The following is a 20408-nucleotide window of genomic DNA, read 5'->3' as shown; positions in this document are numbered from 1 at the left end:
CGTCCGCCGCCACGGCGCCGCCCCGATCCTCCTCCGCCCCTCCGCCGCCACGGCGCCGCCCCGGCACTCCTCCACCCCTCCGCCGCCCCGGGGATAAGGATGGAAAGTGACGAGGAGGAGCCGGAATAAGCCACTTTTTTTGGCTTCTGGTGGGTGGAGAAACGTAGAGACCGCATTTTGCGGGGCTTCTACTAGCTTTCGCGGGTGAGCCGTTTTGCCTTCTCCCGTTTGGCACGGCTTCATCAAAAGCCACCCTAGAAGCCGCTCGATGAGCCGTGCCAAAGGGACCTTTAGGCAGGTAACCGGATGTAGCACAGCCGAGCAGACCTAAGAGATTTCGTCCATGCACAGTTCAATCTGAGAGAAATCTCGCATAGCATAGCAATCTGATACAGATTTCTCACCAATGAGGATAACCAAGGGATCGAGCGTCGAATTCTCTGGTTGTGATTTTGGAAGCTGTTTCGAGCACGGAGTGTTGTGCAAAACTTTGGAAGCATACGTCTTGCGTCTTGTCATTGCGTCTCGTCGGTACTGCAAAGATTCGCTTCAGCTTATAAGCCGGCTGATTTGTTGTGAGAGAAAAACACTATTTGGTGGCTGATAAGCCGGTTGAATAAGCTGAAGCGAACAGGCCGTCGGTTTCAGGCTGCCATGGGATTAGATCAGATCGGTGCGCAATCATGAATAAGAAGAATGACATACACACGTGCATTAAATGTTAGGGGTACGTGTTGCCCCATTCGTACTTGGTCTTCTACTGTTATTCCATCACAAATGCCTTCATTTTCTTATCTTTTTGACACGAGGAAGTACTCACTGCAAAGGGCGGATATAGAAGAGAGTAAAAATGGGGCTGAACTTGCATCCCAATTTGCTTGCACTTGTGGTCCATCACGCACACGTGGCTCAAATAGCTTTCTTCAACCTCTGTCTCATGGACATTTTTCGGGTTAGGCCGGGCAAACAAACAAGTCCGATTTATTTTGTGTCGAAAATTTGTACTCAAGATCGTCCCATGGGCATTGTTGGGCTGGTTTTTTGGGCTCGGTTTGAGCCAGGTTCGGGCTTCTTGCTCTTTTTTAATTGAAAAATAAATCAAATAAATTGTCTGGATGGACTCGGGCCGCTCAAATTTTTTTTAGGCTTGATTTTCGCTGATCCCATAGCAAGCATGAGCAGGTCAAATCCCAACGAGCTTGGCCGGATCAAAAATGCTCGGTATACCCTACGCTGGATCGGACCCTACCTGTGATTATAGAAAGAGTATTGTCTTTTTTTTAAATATTACAGTATTCTATGCTCATATTTCTATAAGATGGTATTGGGTAAACATATTCTATAAGATGGTATTTGGGAAATAGAAGTCTTAAAAAGTACCTTTTGTAATATTTTCTTCGTGAACACGTAGGAGAGCTGTGTATTTTTACGTTAAGAAGAATCGTGGTCCGATTACAAGCTCTTTCGATGGTCCCGGTTGTTTTTTAGGTTAAGTACTTCTATAACAAGTTTGCTACGCATTATGAATATATGACTACAATTAGTGCGTATCAATATAATTTGGGTATGAGGCTTATTTCTTTTGTTATCAGAGAGATCAGCACTGCATACAGGGATGGAAGGGTGTTTCCTTGCAAAATTGTGAAGAGACATGTCTATTCTTTCGAAGTGATGCTCCTTACCTCGAGTTGTGACTGTTATGTACACTGTACACGTATGCGCTATTTTCCAAGGTTTTATGTTCTTTCTTCCGTAGAACACATCCTATCTTTCCAAACATAGTAGCATGTAAGCTGGTGTATCAAAACTTCATTCAAAAAATATGAATTGATAGAACATGCGAACGTATATCATCACACAAAGTTTGAAGTTGAATAAAAACTTGTGCTTTGGCCTGTTCGCTTAAGCTTATAAGCCGGCTGAAAAGCCGAAACGGCTGATTTATTGTGAGAGAAAAATACTATTTGGTGGCTGATAAGCCGGCTGAATAAGCTGAAGCGAACAGGCCCTTCTCTTTTTTCTTACTTCTTGCACAAGTTTTTGTTCAATCTTAAATTCAGATGGTATATATTTGTATGCTCTACCGTTCGTATTTCCAGAGGAATTTCTTATGCACCAGTTTCCGTGCTACCGTATTTGTTAATATGGTAACATCTAGAGGTGGTAACACATGATATGTTCTTTTGGCACCTATGTATGCAGCTTCACTCTAGCGAATTTAACGTGCTAAATAAATTGCTGGAGAACAAACATACGATGGTACAAAGCGACCTTGTGCATTTTTAACCTGGTAGTGTTGACTGGATTATATCATAAAAAGTTCTTACAAGGGGAAAAAACAGAGAAATGAGAGAAGCGTCCAATCCAGAGGATTCTCGTGGCTGCTCATTTGTGCATCAGTGCGTGAACACTTGCATTTTTTTTTGTTTGGCGTTCACAGTAGATGCACGCGGGCACCTAGCTGACGCCATAGGTGAGAGAAAAGAGACGAAGCTTCATGGTTATGTGTTGGGAACCGAGAATTTTCTAATAATGACATTGCCAAATGAAACGATTGGTCACCTCCGACCCACTGCAAGTACACTCCAGCTAGTGTCCCACCACTAGCGGAGCCAAGGCCCGGCCACCCTGGGCATCTGCCCGGGCTCATCACCTGCCAAAACCATTAGCTAATTTCCCACTGTTGGTTAGCACTAGTTGTATACCTGGAGAGTGGAGACGCCCAGGCTCATCGAAGTCGCTGGCTCCGCCACTTCCCACTGCACAAAGTATCTTTGCGTCTCTCCTATTGAACTGCTATCTGCTAGACGCCTAGACCTAGCACCCTTCGTCCTGCACCTTGGCGGCGGCGACTCCGTCAAGTGCGCTGCCGGCGGGTGCAAAGTGGCGAAGTGCAACAGCAGCGTGAACGAGAACGCGATCAGGGAGAAGGCGACGAGGAACGCCAGCGCCGGCCACGCCCTCTGTTGCTACCCAGCGCCGACGTCATCGGAGTTGCCCACGTATAGCGCCTATCGGTGGTAAGATGTCGTTGGTCCTTGGTAGGCTAGTAACTCAGATTTTATCATATTATTTATTTACTGTTATAAGGCATGAGTTCATGTTGTAATGATCTATGAAGCTTCGATTTTGCAGTATATTGTTCATACTTCTACTTGATGTTATTGCTTGGAAGTTGAAGCAGCGTTTTCTAGTTACTACTTAAGTAGTAGTAGTTCACGTCTCCTGACATTGTGTTGTCAGATTGCCACTACTCTTAGTTCCTCCAGACTACAGTGTTCTCATGCTATGTTCCACTATCACTACGATTTTACTACGTTCCACTACCCAAACTACTCTAGTTACGACCATTTACTATATTCCACTACCAGACTACTCTAGTTACAACCATTATGGAAGAGCTCCAATTCTATGAGGAAGGGAACAACTACCACTACCAGGGGTTTAAGCTCCACGAGGACGAGAGCTACTTTCAGTTCCAGGATCTTAGGTAAGCACTTCTGATGGTGCTATCGGTTCTCACGTGACTTGCGAGTATGCTAGAAATTTTGATCGAAGCTACTACTATTTCTTTCACACTCTAGCGCTGACTACCAGCTCGGAGAGAAAACATGGTTCTCATATCAGCATTTTCGTGCCATTTCTTGTTCACAAAGAAGCTCCTCTCAAGGTACCATGAACCTTTGTACAAAGGATGCATGAAACAATCTTTCACTGGTACAAAAATTTCTAGAATTCGTATTCTTAATTACTTTCAAATGTAGACGAGCTTGGCTGCCTCTCTGAGGTCGACTTCGCGAGTTTGTGGGCTCAGGTGGAGGAGGACGACGCACGCCGCAAGAGCAAGGAAGGCGACTGCGAGAAGGCACTCATCAAGCTGGAGCCTGGCAGTGGCAGCGTGCAGAAGTGCGCGGAGATGCAAGGACATCGGAGAAGTGTACTAGGGAAGAAGGCACTGACGTTCGAGCTGGTGTCACGGCACTTCTGCATGCCGATCAAGCAGGCGGCGCAGGAGCTCAACGTCGGGGTCACGGTGCTGAAGAAGCGGTGCAGGGAGCTCGGCATCCCGCGGTGGCCGCACCGCAAGGTGAAGAGCCTGCAGACGCTCATCGACAACATCTAGGTCTCTGCTTCTCTCGTTCGAGCATTGTCGTGAAATTCGTTTCGATTTTCTACTAGAATAAGATTTCTCTGGAAGAACTGACGAACATGGAGTGCGTGTCCTGCAGGAGCTCGGGAAGCTGACTGAGCAAGAGGACGGGAATCTGACGAAGAGCAAGGTGGAAAGCCTGCAGCAGGAGAAGAAGCTGATCGAGGAGAGGCCCGAGGTGATGCTGGATGAGAGGACGAAGGAGCTCAGGCAGATGTGCTTCAAGGAGAAGTTCAAGAGAAGGCAGCAGCTCATCATGGGGCATGGCACCTGGTGAAAGATGACTCTGCTTGCAGATTCTGGTCTCTGGATTTTGTTCAGCTGCAGGTTTGATCATAGGAATTTTGTCTGATGGACAAGCGTCAGCCGTGTCGAAGCTTAATTAGTAGTGGTGTTAGCCCATAATTAGTAGTAGTGGCTACTGGCTAGTGGCTAGGCTTGTCATTAGCAGTAAGTTAACCTGAACAGCAGGGCAAGAGCCATTTTACTGTATGTAACTGTCCTTGGCTCCTTTGGCCCTTGCTAACCTCCCATTTTGAAGCTCCGGATTTGTCTATAAAGAATTTCGTTACCAAGCTTATTTTCTGTTAGAAGCAATTTAACGGTTTCATTTCATTTCATTTCCTTTGCTCTGCCATCTTCGTAGTTAGCCAATCGATGTGTTCATATTTACTTGTGCAGAGCCTGGGTTCGTAGCTAAGTAGTACTCCATTGGCGAGTAGCTGCGCTCCTCAATAGGCGTTTTGTTGTTACTGGTAATTATTTGATTTGTTCTGTTTAGTAGCGCCTGAGTAGCATTTCTTTTGACTGTCCATTCTAATGGTTGTGACCATCTGTGGAGACTGGAGAGTGGTTCATGCCTTATACTAGCGGCCTTATCTCTGCATTTGGGAGACGCGCAGCACACTGCCATTCTCTTTCCAACCTCCCATTTTGAAGTTCAAAATAGTTCTATAAAGAATTTCGTTACCAAACTTATTTTCTGCTACAAGCAATTCAACAGCTTCATTTTGTTTGCCTCATTGTCAAAAACTAAGTACATAGACATACAGCAATGAAACATGGGACTTCTACATATGATGCATTCATTCACCATCGCACCTCTCCAGTTCCTAAATTTATTTTTTATAAAAGTTTGACTTAATCCTGGATTTCACAAATCCAGGTTCTGAACATTGCTAAAAATTTATATAAACAGGATGGAACAACAGATAGAATCTTCATTGACTTGCACAACCTCTTCTCTCCTTCATCCCTCAGGGGTTGATCTAAATCTGCTGGATCGTGATGTACAGACATCTAGCGAAGGATGAACAGAGGAAAATTTTCACTTTTGCAAACGGATCTTCATCATTTTGTTGCTCATTCCACTGCAAAATCTGGACCATTCATCTTGACTCAAAATATCAGGACCATTCATCTTGACATTAACGTTAAGATGAATCAATGGTATGTAAGAGAATTATTGGATAGATGAGAAATTCAAGAAATATCAAATGAGAGAAATAAACAGGTGGGATAAATTATGCTGCCACAAATGCATGCGGAGTTGTCTTTCCCGATTACTCCCTCCGTCATCAAATACAAGGCATCCAGGAAGTAAGAGAAGAAGAAACAGCCCACTACTACTACTTCAAGAGGTCCTGGCGTACTGTCACAATGAGTAGTTTGGATACTGCGAGGGAGAAATCACGCAAGCTTGACTGCGACAGTGTGGAGCAAGCCACACAAGTGCAGGGGCGTCCGGCCGGCGGTGGATCAGAGGCGAAGGCATTGACGTTCGAGCTCGTGTCGCAGCATTTCTCCATGCCGATCGAGCAGGCGGCGCGGGAGCTCAACGTGGGGGTCACCGGCATGAAGAAGCGGTGCAGGGAGCTCGGCATCCCGCGGTGGCCGCACCGCAAGGTGAAGAACCTGCAGACGCTCATCGACAATGTCCAGGTCTTTGTTCGTCCCGCTGTAACACTGCCACCAATTCGTGTCGGATTGTAAAATTTCTCTGCACGAACTGACAATAATCTGCGCGTCTCCTGCAGGAGCTTGGGAAGGAGACCGAAGAGGTGGATGGCCATCTGACCAGGATCGTGGTGGAGAGGCTGCAGCAGACGAAGAAGCTGATCGAGGAGAGGCCTGAGGTGCCGTTGGATGAGAAGACGAAGCAGCTGAGTCAGGCGTGTTACAAGGAGAACTGGAAGAGGAAGAGAGGCTCAAGGCCAGGTCAACACCGCGCGTCGTGATGGACCGATTTCCATCTAAACAAAGAAAGAACTCAAAATAAATGACTCTGCTTCCTGATACTCGTCTCTGGACGTTTTGCAGGTGCAGGTTTGAGGTCCGATCTTGATGCGCAGTGTCGGTGGCCATGGTTCCTTCACAATTTAAATTAACCGGCTCTTATTGAGTCCAATCCTTAAATTTACTAGACTTTTTTAGAGGGCTTCTTTACCATCCCTAGTTGTAACTAGCAGTAGCTTGTTAATTTTAAGGTTAGGCTTGTCATTTAGTAGTAGGTTAATCAGGAGCAGCGCAAGAATCATTTTGCTATTTGTGTCTCTTTGTTGCCATCCTCGATCCTCCTCCTCCGAATTTCAGAATTGCTCTGTCATGAACTTCGTTTCTGCTAGAACAACAGCTCAACAGTTTCGATACATTTGCTTGCTCGTCAGAATTGAAAATCTAAGGATGCAGGCATACAGGAACGAAACACACAGGACTTTTAGCTTTATGTATGATACATTCATTCACGTCGAAGTTTGCCGCTTTCAGTAATCGAATCGAACCCCTCCGAGTTCTGAGCATCACCAGATGCCATGTTTTACATGAACAGGGCAGGACCGATCAAAAGTAAGAAACAGACAGCACTTTTGATCGACTTGCTCCACCTGCACCACCCCTCTGTCTTTTAACTCTCCGTGCCTACGCACGCTGGCCTAAATTAACTCGCTTGCATGATCAGCCGCGAACCTCTACTAATACACCGATCGATGAGCTGCGACTCGAACACCTGAAGTGAACGGCAGCTCGACGACGTCGCAGCCGGCGGCTCACAAGGTGACCTTCTCCATCTCCCTGCGCAGCGCGGTGGCCCTGACGAGGCTGCCGATGGTGTTGACGGCGAGCTTGATGTCGTCGAGCGGGTTGCCCGGCACGACGCGCTTGTAGAGGTAGCTGTCGAAGGTCATTTTCTGGACGTAGTCGTCGGCGCACATCTCCACGAAGGCCTCGCGCGCCGCGTTGGAGCGGTAGAACACCTTCTGCAGGATGTCGAGCACCTTGTAGGTCGGCCAGTAGAGGCGGTCGAACTCCGCCAGGTACTTGCGCAGGTCGCTCTCCTCCACCATGCGCGTCCCGTTCGCCGACCCGGCCACGATCGCCTCCGCCGCCATCCGCCCGCTCTTCGCCGCGAAGTAGATGCCCTCGCCGGAGCACTTGGTCACGTACCCGGCCGCGTCGCCCACCAGCGTCACGCGCCCGGACACCCTCTTCGGCCTCGGGTGCTCGGGGATGGGGTGCGCCTCGACGCGGATGATCTTGCCGCCCTCGATCTTGTCCTTGGCGCGGAGGCGGGTGGCGGCCTGGAACTTCTTGATGTCGGCCTTGTGGGTGACGGTGCCGGTGCCGACGGCGACGTGGTCGCACTTGGGGAACACCCAGCCGTAGAAGTCGGGGGAGACGTCGTCGCCGACGTACATCTCGGCGCGCTCCTCGTAGTACACCATCTTGTCGTCGGGGATCTTGACGCGTTCCTGGAACGCGATGGCGTACTCGTAGTCGCCGGCGCCCATGTCCTTGGCCACGCGGGAATTGGCGCCGTCCGCGCCCACGATCGCGTCCACCTCCAACGACTTCTTCTCGCCGCCAACCTTGCCGTTGCTGCTGTCGTACTGGTTGTAGTGCACCACGTACGAGCCGTTCGGTTCCTTGGGCGCCTCGTACCTGAGCAGATAGAACAGGCATTGATCAATCGCAGATCCTGCTCGTTGGGATATGCGTGCCACTTTCAAACAGGGACAGACATTCGGAGATTTCAGAGTTAGATTTCTAGCTCAAATTTGATCTGCTGCATGCAGATCCATTTTCCATGTTTACTTTTGATTCATTCAATTTGAATCAAATTACCTATAATTTGTGATAGTACTAGACTACTAGTAGTAGTTGAGGGTATCAGCTCTCAACACAAATGCACAAATTAACTCCCTAAAATGACATGCATGCACAAATCAAGACCAAATCTATGCTCCCTGAGAAAGTAAAACCAAACTTGTTGGTACCAAGTAGCGTACATCCTGGCAGTTTTGATGCAGTTTAAATACTGCCAGTATCAGTGCATGAATATGACTCAGTTCAGCTCACATAGGCAAATCTTGCTGTTTGGTTTTCGATGTACCGTACCTTAGGAAGAGGCCATTGACGACCTCCGCGCCGGCGGACTGGGCCCGTGAGCGGAGGTAGGCGTCGAGCACCTCGCGCCTGACCATCCCGATGTACTCGTGCGGCGCGAGCGTGCGGCCGATGTCGACGGCGACGTTGGACGGCGAGATCATCTTCATCTTCCTCACCTTCCGGTCCACGAGGTCCAGCGGCAGGTCGAACTCCGACACCATGCACAGCGGGATGGCCCCGCCGCAGGGCTTGCAGTTGTCCATCTTCCGCTCGATGAGCACCGTCTCAACGCCGCCCTTCGCCAGCGCCTCCGCCGCGGCGCCGCCCGCGGGGCCACCCCCAACCACCGCCACCCGCAGCCGCCGCCCGTTCGGCAGCTTGGGGCTCGACGCCGCGGCGCGCGTCACCAGCAGCCGCGCCCTCCGGCTGCCACCCGCCGGACGGGCCCGGCATGACGACGGCAATGCCACGGCGGAGGAAAGGGAAGTCATTGTTGCGGGGATTCTTGGGCTCGGCCTCGCCTCGGGGAGGAGGATCTTTCGATTGAGCTCGACGTGCCCGAATGTGAGCTGCGAGCACAGTGGAGTAAGGCTGAAGTGGGAGTGGATGGATAGGATGAGGGGAGATTGCGGGAGGTTCTAGCCGTTGGATCCGGCGATCCGACGGTTGGGGTAGGGTAAGGATTACGTTTTGTTTGTTTTCGCTTTTCAGTTGTTCGATCCGGGCGAGTGGTTGAGCTGTGTGCCAAGTCACTGAGCGGTGAACTCTTGGACCCTTCTGCAGAGTACGTGGGTGGTGCGTTGCCACGTCATATTCATTGCAGATCTTTGCACCTGGTCATGTCACGTTGTTCGGAGAGAGGTTTCAGGGAAAAAAAAATGAAGAGCTAGGTTACGTCTTTGTTGCTGTTATCCTTCATCCACGTGAATCGATATATGTTAACACGTGCATGCACAACCTTCTTTGTGACGCATGTATTTCTACACTTCTATGGTTAGATCCATTCCAAATTTTAGATTGTTTTAACTTTTCTAAATTATAGATATTGCTATTCAGTTAGATATACACTCTATACACTATGTCTAGATGCGTAGCAAACACTATAAACTAAAAAATCAAAACGACCTACATATTTTTGAACAGAGAGAGTATATTACAACTTAGACATTTAGTAAAATCAAAGATACATGATGTCTGAATATAAATGTAGTGCTCCTCCGATCCATATTATTAATCATTTTAGTTTTAAATTAAATTTATCTAACCTTAACTAAGTTTACACAGTTAATATATATAATATCAAATAAATACAATATCTCTAACCACTATATCTTTAACCTAGTGGTTAGAGTACTTCGGTAGTATCAAGCAGATCCGGATTCAACTTTCCGTGGAAGTGAATTAAATTTCGGTGGAGTCACCTACCTGTGCAGGCCACATCGCCCCTAATTAGTTTGCTAGAACTAGACATCGTGTGGTAGACCCTAATCGTGATGACTACGTTACTGAAGTGGACGTTGCTTCTATCCGATTGTGCGAGTAGTATAAGCTAGGATTTGTGATCGGAACAGACCTTTTTTTAGAAATTTACCAAAGCATAAGAACATAGTAAGCGTCGTGGAGCCTTGGGAGTAAGGTAGACTTGATCCGGGGCCGTCACAAGTTTTGTTGCTGTGAAAGTTGAAATTCGGGTGATGTAGAGGAGGGAACGGATTTAAAGAAGCTTGGGAAGAGGACAAGAACAGTAGTATATCGGTGCCAGAGTTGTGCATTACATTAGGCTACGATCTTAGTTTACCAGTAAGACCTAGCTAGCTATCCCCTGGCCCTTTTTTTCCTTCTAACGCCGCTCGGCGCGTGATAGGCGCCGCAAGGGTGACAGCCAGTTTTTCCGTCATTTGCAATCATTCTTTTCACTACGTCTCTATTCCGTTTTTACGAAGGCTTTTTCTGGCGCCATAGTCAAGAAGTCATGTCATATTCCCCTGGAAACAACCTATAGTCTTGGTTTCTATATATTCGATATAAATCTTGTGATAATCTGAGAGAAAAAACCTACATCCGATATTGTATACTTGTAGTATCAGAAGGTTGCCATAGCCGACATCAAGAACACGCTTGCTATAAGCGGAAGTAAGACGAGGTGGCCTGGTGGTTGAGGTGGGCTGATCCGAAAATGAGAGAGGAAGGGGAGAAGGATGTAAAGGAGCCTATGGGCCTTTTGTTTTTGTGCCGATGGGAGGTTTAAAGGGGTATGCTATTTCGTTGAAATGTTTGATTCATTTCAAACTTGCACCTAATTCAAGTTTGAATTGGATAAAGGTTCTAGGATGTTAGGGTCACGTGCAAACCATGCAACAAAAATGAGGTTTTAAATGCAAGATTTTGTTTTAGAATTTTTTTTAACTTACCTAGCTAGCTAATAAAGAAAATAAATAGTTTTTTAAATGAAAAAAGTGTCAAAATTTAGTAAAATTTAAAATTCCCTAAAAATCGGGGTGTTACACCTCCGAACCCACATCGACTTAGCCCTTAGGATTACTATAAGCAACTGCCACTGGCAAAACTCTGGCTCAGCCGCGCCCAAGCATGATACCTTGAGTACCCGGACGTCCTCCTCCCCGAGCATCGAATCCCCTGAACCCTCACCCAACCAAGCCACCCCCGTTTCATTTTGACCTTGCAACTGATTGAACAACAGCGATCCGTCGTGGGTGAGCCGCTACCTCCACATGGACCTTGTAAAGGTCTTCAACACCCTTCTGCACCTTTTCCTTGACAAAAACCTGACCAAAAATCCTTAACATCAAGGCTTCATTTTCACCCCATCCCGCGAGCTTTCACCATCGATAAAAACATCCTAGGCAATTCCGCTGCACCTAGACCTAAGCATTTTTCGGGCCGGGTCAGGTTGGAAAAAAAGCCCAGTTCATTTAGGGCTAAAAATCCATGACCACGACCGTCCCATGGGCGTTGTCAGGTCAATTTTTTGGGCCAGGCCCGAACCGAGCTTGGACATCCCGTTATTTTTAGTTGAAAAATAAATCAAATTAATATTCTCAGCGGGCATGGGCCACCTGAATTTTTTTCTAAGTTAGTTTTCGCTGACCGCACCCAGTCCCATAGCAAGAATGGGCGGTCCAAATCCCAATAGGCTTAGGCTAGGCTCACGGGCCGACCGGGCTTGGCAAAAAATGCTCAGCTATAGTCGCACCGTCCTCTCTCCCATCTGCTTGATCTCATCACCACCAATGACTGAAAATGGCAGGCAAGCCCTGACCGCCTGCTTTACTCTATCCCCTAGCGTCGTCATTGCATCTAATCTCCTCCCTACTCTCAATCCAGTGGATTGATAGCACCACCCGAGCTGGTCCACCTATCCATGACACTGTGAGTCCAAAGCACAGCACCATGACCCCCGGCCCTACCAGTCGAGCACTTGGTTTAGTTTCCACTCAGACCCCATCTATCAGCCTCCCACAACCAGCACCACTGCAGCACACCAGCACCTCACCTCTCCCTCTTCGTGAACCCGGTGCAGAGAACTGGTGACCCAAAGCCTCACATACATGTTGCGGGTGCACAAAACAGGGTGCCTTAGCGGACCAACCACACTTACCCCATCCATTAATCCTGATACTATTTATTATTTCTATATCTTTAGAATATTGTTTCCATAGGCACATTATTCTATGCTAGCGATATTATTAGTATAGCCTTTAGTTGTTGGTTCTTAGCCTAAAGATATCATAATATATCAAGTTACTAACTTTCTATCTTCAAGATAGTATGGCGGCAACTATCTATCTTGAGGATGCAATAGTACAACTAGACATTACTATATAAAGAGGTCCATTGTGGCTTCACTCCTACAACTACAACTTGACACGGACCATCCTGTATCAAGGTTGAAAGGTTAAGGAAAGGAGTATCATGGCCACTCCTCACATTCTCTTGGTTGATGACTCTTGTGTTGACCGTCTTGTTGCATCAAGACTTCTAAGGAGTTGTAACATCCGAGGTTTGAATTTACAATAATCACCTGTTTTATGATATATTGCTTTCTAGGTTTTTAATTTTAAATTTCATACATATTGCAAATAGAGAATTGTGGTATGTACTAGTGACTTTCCATGCTATATATGTTGTTATGTTCCTGTTGTAGTTATGGTTAGCATTTTTTCAATTAGATGCGCAATGAGTTACAATAAATAGTTCTTATTACCATTTGTAAAATATATAAAGTCAAATCAATTTTCATATCTTCAAAGTTTTTACCTCCGCCTAAGTCGTTCCATATTTAATATATTTCTTGATATATTGTTCTTACATATTCTATAGTGACTGCGATGGAAGGTCCTAAGCAAGCTTTGAAATTTTTGTACATGGTATGTAATTGCTATTCACAAGAATGCACTTACTTTATTAAGCTAATCTGGTTATTTTACTAAATATTAGTTTTTATGCATTTGAATATAGGAACATGATGTGCAGTAGATCCTGACAGATTACTGTATGCCTGAAATAACTGGTTATGATCTTCTGGTTGAGCTAAAGATAGGGTCCTTTATGAAAAAAGTTCTAAGTTCATCAAGTGTTGTGTTGAATGTGTTTACTCCCGTGTACTAATAAAATGATTAATATTTAAAAAAACATTTTATCATATAGAAATCACCTAGGTTTAATCACCTCCCTGTGGTGATTGCATGCACTGAGGATATCCTCGAAAGGATAAAAAAGTAAGTAAATAGAAAAATCATAAAATCGTGTATTAGTTCAACAATTTTTCCTTGTGTATTGAATTGTGTCTATATTCTTATTGTGAATGAAGGTGCCTTGATGGAGGTGCGAAGGACTATGTCATTAAGCCTATCAAAGTTGTCAATGTGCCTTACCTTCTGAGCTACATTTGATTAGCTGATAGGAGAATAAATAAAGTCAGAACAATCTAACTCTTCTATAGGGTTATTTCTTGTTATCTAGCCATTGCTATTTGGATATGATCATGTATGATCCTTCTTTATACTTTTTTTCCAATCCGTTTGCTTATGTAAGACGGTTATGTAACCATCACTATTTAAATATGACCATTAATAGTCCTCTTTTATGTTATTATTAAATATAACCGTCTATGATCCTCTTTTATATCCTATCCATTTGAACTTCTATATAAGACTATTAGGCCACTTTCAAGTGTTTTATGTCATCGTGATCATCGCACATTTGCATTACAAACTAATAAGCAAACTTAAAAGAGATTCATCCTAAGACTCCGTGCTATTTTAGTGGTCTAGGGATTATTATGTGTCATTTTAACATTGTGAATATATTGGCCCCTTGTTAACTATACTACTTTTATAATGCTTGCAACGGTGGATAGGCTCATATCTTATTTCTAGCCTTTGACTCATTCTTCCCTCCATGAGCCAAAAGCCTTAAATTCATGCTACCAGCCTGCCACCACCTTCTTTCTCTCATGCTCCTCTCGTTTGTCTCCATCCAAATTCTGCTAAAGGAAAAACGCTTACTTTGGAGAAAACTCTTTACAATCACTCACGTTGCAACACACAGTAGAGATAAAAGCGAGGATATTTGTGCAAGCACTCACTGTGTACTTGGTGTGGTAGCTCCTCTCGTTCCCAGCGAGTCATGTGCCTCTCCTTCCCCATGTACAAGCATCGTTAATTTCATTACTTAGGGTTGGTAGAGCTCCGACTTACTTTAGCTTCAATTACTACATAGTAAAAGTTATATATATAGAAAAGCTAAAATGAATAAGTTATGTATATAGAAAAGCTAAAATGAATAGTAATTTAGAACGGAGGGAGTAGTTTTTTATGACGTATGAAAGTTTTCACGGAATGTTGGGCGAAACTAAGGGGGCGTTTGGTTCCTCAAGCTAAAGTTTAGTCTGTGTCACATTGAATATTCGGAGGCTAATTAGAAGGACTAAATATGAATTAATTATAAAACTAATTGCACAGATGGAGGCTAAATGGCGAGACGAATCTATTAAGCCTAATTAATCCATTATTAGCAAATGTTTACTGTAACAGCACATTGTCAAATCATGGACTAATTAGGCTTAATAGATTTGTCTTGCCGTTTAGCCTTCATCTGTGTAATGAATTTTGTAAATAGTCTGTGTTTAATACTTCTAATTAGTATCCAAATATTCGATGCGACAAGTGGTACGAATAAGCAGCTGGAACCAAACGCCCCTAAGGATCTGATTGGTTTGATGCTAAAATGTTGGCATGTTAAAGTTTTGACCACCAAATTTAACCCATACCTCCCATTTATCCCACTAAAACTTTTGCAAGTTTTTTGCTTAATATTTTTTAAAAATTTTAGCATCAAATCAATCAGGCTAACTCTCGATAGCATTACGTTACTACGACGGACCCGCGCCATGTTCACGTGCCCACATGTCAGTCAGAAACGGCCGAGCTGAATCTCTCGACCTCCCACGTAGTACGCTTCACGACATCGCTGGGACCCGTTTCTGTACTGACCAATAGCATACACCCATTACTCCACGTGGTGCACACGATAGCCAACCCTGGCCCACAGGTCAGCCACGCTGCGAGTCAAAATAAAACCGATAAACATTAGCGGAAAAAATATCTCCCACTCAAAATGCAAAAACAGGGGAGTGACCGAGGCCGTTCCCTCCCTCGCCTTTGTCGTCTTCGTCCTCCCCGTACGCGCTCTCGCTCTCGCTCCACCCAAGCCACTCGATCGGCTCCCTCCTGGCCTCCAACTCAAAGTCCCCACCTCGGACCCCCTGACCCCTGCAAGGCCCACCGGCCCCGGCTCAACCTCATCGCCGGCCTCACAACCTCGCGCAGATCTTTCAGCGCTTAATTCCCTCGTGCGCCGCGCCGCTCGCCATCCTCGCCTCGCCTCCTCGCTCTAGCGACTCTCGAGTCCTTCTGGTAGTGGCTGGATAATTCGCAGCAGTAGCAGCAGCAACCGCCGTGCTTTGGGATCCGATGTCGGGGGCAATCGCTTCCTCGTCCTCGGCTTTCCTCCTCCTCGTCGCCTCCTCCTCGCCGCGGCGGAGGCGGAGCAGGGTGGGCGCTGCCCTGCGATCGTACAGGTACAGCTACGGCGGCGCGGAGCTGCGGTTGCATTGGACTCGGCGGGGCCTGTTGCGGAATGGAGCGGCGGTGGTGCGCGCCGCCGCGGAGCCGGCTGGGGGCGAGGGTGAGGAGGCCGCGGCGGCAGGAGAGAGCTCCACGCCCAAGGGGGTCACCGTGCAGGGCAGCAAGGCCAAGGTTAATTCTCTATACAGTTGACACTTGGAACATATCAATTTCCTTTCGACTCGCATAAAATAGTGCTGCTTAATTGACACTTGGAACAAAGCCATTTTCATTTTGGAGTATAAAGTCCTTGGGGATTTGTGCACAGTTTGCTTGTCAGAAGGGAGGATTATTTAGTTCAAATTGCTCAGCCAGTCCCCGTTTCTGTCGGAATGCAGCTTCACGTGTAGTTTTAGCCATGCGTTTATTTTTCCTTGCTGTATCACAACATGTGACGCGCTTCAGAGTACATGTTCAAGCTGCTGAATCGCTGAATTTTGTACTAGTTATTTTGCTCCGCTTCACTGATGCTGAATTTCTGACCGAATCCATTGTGCATTCAGGCTGCAGGTTCTGCTCCACCTCCCAAACCTGTGACATCCGCGCCGAAGCAACGTCACAGCGCTGCAAAGCAAAATGGGGCGCTTGGGAGCAGCAGTGCGAGCAAACCTGGCGCGCCAGCGTCCGAACCCATAGCCGAGTCGACAGCGCCTGTCTCCGAGAGGACCGAGACAGAAACAGATGCCAGCGCGAAGGTTGAAGAACCGAAGCCCACCGCATTGGATGATGCTAAGGAAAGCGTTGGCATCGCTGAACCGGTGGAAGCTAAGGCTGGTGCCGCTGTGGCTGCGGATGCAGCGACGAGTGCTGCCGATGGCAGTGAGGACAAGGAACCTGGCCCTTTGGCTGGTCCGAATGTGATGAATGTCGTCGTGGTGGCTTCTGAATGTGCTCCTTTCTGCAAAACAGGTTGATCGCATTACAGCTGTGCTACTGAATCCAAACTAAGCATTTGCATTTACGATGTAGTACTGGTTTAAGTTAGTAGTTTCAAAATTTGCTCTGACGATTGCTGTCTCATAGGTGGTCTCGGAGATGTTGTGGGTGCTTTGCCCAAGGCTTTGGCGAGGAGAGGACATCGTGTTATGGTACACACTCATTTAACTTTCCTGTCGTCCCTTGCAAAAGAGTAGTTCTTATTCTTACTTTGCTAAGGAGATGTGATGAAATGAGATAACAGATGCTGCTTGAGCTGTTATGCACCTAATTGTGGACAGTTCTGAACTCTTGTTCTCTGTGCAACATAGAAAAACAACCTCATACAGTACAGTTCCACAAAAAAAGGAGCAATATTAGAATGCATATGTGAGAAGGAAAGTAATGAAAATATGTTTTCCATATCAGGTCGTGATACCAAGGTATGGAGAGTACGCAGAAGCCCGGGATTTAGGTGTACGGAGACGTTACAGGGTAGCTGGACAGGTATGGGAAAAATGGATAGAGTCTGCAGTGTGCTGAATGAAAGAATAAGATAAAAGAACTGATTTTGTCCATCCGGTGATTTGCAGGATTCAGAAGTGACTTATTTTCATTCTTACATTGATGGAGTTGATTTTGTATTTATAGAAGCCCCTCCCTTCAGGCACAGGCATAATGATATTTATGGAGGAGAAAGATTGGTAGAGCCCAATTTTCTAGTGCTTCTATTAACAGTCCAAAATTAATTGAATGCCTACCACATTCTTCTTAACTATTGTTATACATTTTGTTATCTGATGGCAGGATGTGTTGAAGCGCATGATTTTGTTCTGCAAGGCTGCTGTTGAGGTACTTTCCCCTATAGTACTGTTAGCTGCTATAGATTTCTAAGCAATTCATAATAAGAACTAATTTGAACCATTTTAGTATCTAATTGATTGCTGATCAATAAGAAGATAATTCATTAGGTCGTATTTGATGGTGCAACTGTGTCCTGGTCCCCCAAACTTGACAATATATACTCTGTGCTGGTTAACCATTATACATTTTTTCTATCTTTCCAGCTGGATAATATTATTCTGCCGAAATCTGTCAATTGCCTTTGAATTTCTTGCAACAGGCTGTCTGTGCGTCTCATTGAATAATTTTGCATAACAATGGCAGCTCATATCTGTTCCAGTTTATTATAGGTAAATCAATATGCCATTATGTTCGTTTTGAAATTATAATTCAGAACATTTGCAGGTTCCGTGGTATGCTCCATGTGGTGGTACCGTCTACGGTGATGGCAATTTAGTTTTCATTGCTAATGATTGGCATACTGCACTTTTGCCTGTCTATCTGAAGGCCTACTACCGAGACAATGGTTTGATGCAGTATGCTCGCTCTGTTCTTGTGATACACAACATTGCTCATCAGGTTCTACACCTTACTCTTAGTTTGCATCTCTTTTCTCTATGAATACTTGACCCAGTAGTGTACTTCCTTCTGAATCACCTTTACTTATGTTGTTCATATCTATCTCTCTAGGTTTTTCTCATGCAGATTTTTCAGATTTTACTAATGATATGAATTATTCACAACTTGGTAATCTGAAAAGCCTGTTATGTTCATAGTAGTTTCCTCCAACTGATTAGTGATTTGATATTCAGATGAAATGAAACTACAAAGTTCAGTGAAAGAACAGAATGTGGTCGCATATTAGTAAAGTGCTCAGTTTCTTTTTCCTCTCGGACGGGAATGTTACCCATACTTATAAACATGATTTTGCTCGATAGGAATAGTTTTGCTGGATCTGCAAAACATTAGTTACTTTCAGGCATCAGTTCTTTGTTACTTTCAGGCATCAATATGGTTCTTTGTAACTTGCATGCGTGAATTAGTGCTTAGTTCATGAAACATGATGGAGATTGATGTAGTAGTTCAGACATAAATAATTGTTTAGGCTAATGTCTTTCAGCTAGCTTTTGCTACTTGGCACCCAACACCAAAGTTGCTGATGCGGTTATGCTCATTCTGTTCCCCTTGCAGGGCCGTGGCCCTGTAGACGACTTCTTCAATTTCGACTTGCCTGAACACTACATCGACCACTTCAAACTGTACGATCCCGTCGGTGGCGATCACAGCAACGTTTTCGCTGCCGGGCTGAAGATGGCAGACCGGGTGGTCACCGTCAGCCGCGGCTACCTGTGGGAGCTGAGGACGTCTGAAGGCGGGTGGGGGCTCCACGACATCATAAACCAGAACGACTGGAAGCTGGACGGCATCGTGAACGGCATCGACATGAGCGAGTGGAACCCGGCGGTGGACGTGCACCTGCACTCGGACGACTACACCAACTACACGTTCGAGACGCTGGACACGGGCAAGCGGCAGTGCAAGGCCGCCCTGCAGCGGCAGCTGGGTCTCCAGGTCCGCGACGACGTGCCGCTGATCGGGTTCATCGGGCGGCTGGACCACCAGAAGGGCGTGGACATCATCGCGGACGCCATCCACTGGATCGCGGGGCAGGACGTGCAGCTGGTGATGCTGGGCACGGGTCGGCCGGACCTGGAGGAGATGCTGCGGCGGTGCGAGGCGGAGCACGGTGACAAGGTGCGCGCGTGGGTGGGGTTCTCGGTGCCCATGGCGCACCGCATCACGGCGGGCGCGGACGTCCTGCTGATGCCGTCGCGGTTCGAGCCGTGCGGGCTGAACCAGCTGTACGCGATGGCGTACGGGACGGTGCCCGTGGTGCACGCCGTGGGCGGGCTCCGGGACACGGTGGCGCCGTTCGACCCGTTCGCGGACGCCGGGCTCGGGTGGACGTTCGACCGCGCGGAGGCCAACCGGATGATCGACGCGCTCGGGCACTGCCTCAACACGTACCGGAACTACAAGGAGAGCTGGCGGGGCCTGCAGGCGCGCGGCATGGCGCAGGACCTCAGCTGGGACCACGCCGCGGAGCTGTATGAGGACGTGCTCGTCAAGGCCAAGTACCAGTGGTGAGCTGCGAAGCTGATTGGGCGACGCCGACGCGTCCCCTCGTCGCGGGACCCTGGGCGCGCGGGCGTGCTTCTTCCAGGCGGTCTGTGCGGCGCATTTGCGCCGGCGATGGTGGTTGGCGTGGCCGGGGGAGTGTGGGCGGGCGCGCGCGTGCTGATGATGCCACCGGGCGGGGGGCAGCGAGACAGCGACGGTCTGAATCATTTTGGTCTGGTTGGGGGTAATGTAAAATTATCGAGGTTTTGGAGGTGTGGCGCGTGCATTCCGCCGAAAATTACTCTTGTATCGCCATTTTTTGTTGTTACTCCTACCGTTCCGAAGTCAAGTCCGAGAAGTTCAACTTACAAAACTAAAACATCTTGTACTTTGTAAACGGAAGGAGTAGCGTATATTCCTCTCCTGGCTAATCTTCCTATCGCACTCCAAAGTACCTCTCACATCCAGTAATTTTCATACAAGAATCAGGCCACAACCCCGGCGTCGGTGCCGTTGACGGCATAGATTTGCCACGACAAAATCAAAGAACGTGCTCCAATAATTGGCACGCTTAAGGTGCGCATAAAAGGAGTACGATGCAGACCAGACTCACCTCTCACTGCTGAGTCACTGGCTGCTGCTACGACCAAGCATCGCTGCAATTAACTTTGACGTCTTTGATGCACCAAACACATTGACGCGAATGTCCCTTAAATTGCGCGTAGCCGTAGCCATCCCACAGGCTGTCACATGCAATGCAACTACTACTACGTACTCCGTATGCAAGTAGATCCTGTCAAGCTAGGTCCCGTAGCAAATGCATGGGGCCGGGCCTCCGTCGACACAAG

General features: G+C 47.0%; 4 protein-coding genes and 1 pseudogene across 4 annotated transcripts; 4 read left to right on the top strand and 1 right to left on the bottom strand.

Annotated features, from left to right (window-relative positions):
* The first annotated feature begins 3392 nt into the window (after nucleotides 1–3392).
* On the top strand, nucleotides 3393–4427 carry LOC101765599 (protein RKD3). Its single transcript, XM_004955154.2, has 4 exons — nucleotides 3393–3490; nucleotides 3585–3670; nucleotides 3765–4087; nucleotides 4230–4427. Exons 1-4 carry the CDS (start codon nucleotides 3393–3395, stop codon nucleotides 4425–4427), a joined length of 705 nt encoding a protein of 234 aa, XP_004955211.2.
* A 1382-nt stretch (nucleotides 4428–5809) lies between these two features.
* LOC101765196 (protein RKD1) lies at nucleotides 5810–6387 on the top strand. The gene is made up of 2 exons (XM_004955153.1): nucleotides 5810–6091; nucleotides 6187–6387. The coding sequence occupies exons 1-2, from the start codon at nucleotides 5810–5812 to the stop codon at nucleotides 6385–6387; spliced, it is 483 nt and encodes a 160-aa protein (XP_004955210.1).
* Nucleotides 6388–6845: 458 nt separating this feature from the next.
* LOC101784760 (geranylgeranyl diphosphate reductase, chloroplastic) lies at nucleotides 6846–9101 on the bottom strand. The gene is made up of 2 exons (XM_004953813.3): nucleotides 8543–9101; nucleotides 6846–8086 (listed from the first exon to the last, which is right to left on the bottom strand). The coding sequence occupies exons 1-2, from the start codon at nucleotides 9022–9024 to the stop codon at nucleotides 7195–7197; spliced, it is 1374 nt and encodes a 457-aa protein (XP_004953870.1). The 5' UTR covers nucleotides 9025–9101; the 3' UTR covers nucleotides 6846–7194.
* A 3365-nt stretch (nucleotides 9102–12466) lies between these two features.
* Nucleotides 12467–13446, top strand: LOC101785156 (annotated as a pseudogene).
* A 1828-nt stretch (nucleotides 13447–15274) lies between these two features.
* Nucleotides 15275–20011, top strand: LOC101785561 (soluble starch synthase 2-2, chloroplastic/amyloplastic). The gene is made up of 8 exons (XM_004953814.4): nucleotides 15275–15813; nucleotides 16185–16590; nucleotides 16705–16769; nucleotides 17026–17103; nucleotides 17190–17300; nucleotides 17404–17448; nucleotides 17845–18018; nucleotides 18631–20011. Exons 1-8 carry the CDS (start codon nucleotides 15529–15531, stop codon nucleotides 19585–19587), a joined length of 2121 nt encoding a protein of 706 aa, XP_004953871.1. The 5' UTR covers nucleotides 15275–15528; the 3' UTR covers nucleotides 19588–20011.
* The last annotated feature ends 397 nt before the right edge of the window (nucleotides 20012–20408 follow it).

Source organism: Setaria italica, chromosome I (genome assembly GCF_000263155.2).
Source record: "Setaria italica strain Yugu1 chromosome I, Setaria_italica_v2.0, whole genome shotgun sequence".
In the NCBI taxonomy this organism is placed as follows: Eukaryota; Viridiplantae; Streptophyta; class Magnoliopsida; order Poales; family Poaceae; genus Setaria; species Setaria italica.
The sequence above is the reverse complement of the archived record's forward strand: the minus strand, read 5'-3'. Positions and strand labels throughout refer to the sequence as shown.

Bases quoted from the DNA above. Each gene is read 5' to 3' on its own strand.
- LOC101765599 (XM_004955154.2), top strand. From the start codon at position 3,393: ATGGAAGAGCTCCAATTCTATGAGGAAGGGAACAACTACCACTACCAG. The intron at 3,491-3,584 runs GTAAGCACTTCT...TTCACACTCTAG, and splicing joins TTTCAGTTCCAGGATCTTAG to CGCTGACTACCAGCTCGGAG. The intron at 3,671-3,764 runs GTACCATGAACC...TTTCAAATGTAG, and splicing joins ACAAAGAAGCTCCTCTCAAG to ACGAGCTTGGCTGCCTCTCT.
- LOC101765196 (XM_004955153.1), top strand. From the start codon at position 5,810: ATGAGTAGTTTGGATACTGCGAGGGAGAAATCACGCAAGCTTGACTGC. The intron at 6,092-6,186 runs GTCTTTGTTCGT...CGTCTCCTGCAG, and splicing joins CGCTCATCGACAATGTCCAG to GAGCTTGGGAAGGAGACCGA.
- LOC101784760 (XM_004953813.3), bottom strand. From the start codon at position 9,024: ATGACTTCCCTTTCCTCCGCCGTGGCATTGCCGTCGTCATGCCGGGCC. The intron at 8,087-8,542 runs GTACGGTACATC...CTATCTGCTCAG, and splicing joins GTCAATGGCCTCTTCCTAAG to GTACGAGGCGCCCAAGGAAC.
- LOC101785561 (XM_004953814.4), top strand. From the start codon at position 15,529: ATGTCGGGGGCAATCGCTTCCTCGTCCTCGGCTTTCCTCCTCCTCGTC. The intron at 15,814-16,184 runs GTTAATTCTCTA...TTGTGCATTCAG, and splicing joins TGCAGGGCAGCAAGGCCAAG to GCTGCAGGTTCTGCTCCACC. The intron at 17,104-17,189 runs GTATGGGAAAAA...GGTGATTTGCAG, and splicing joins GTTACAGGGTAGCTGGACAG to GATTCAGAAGTGACTTATTT.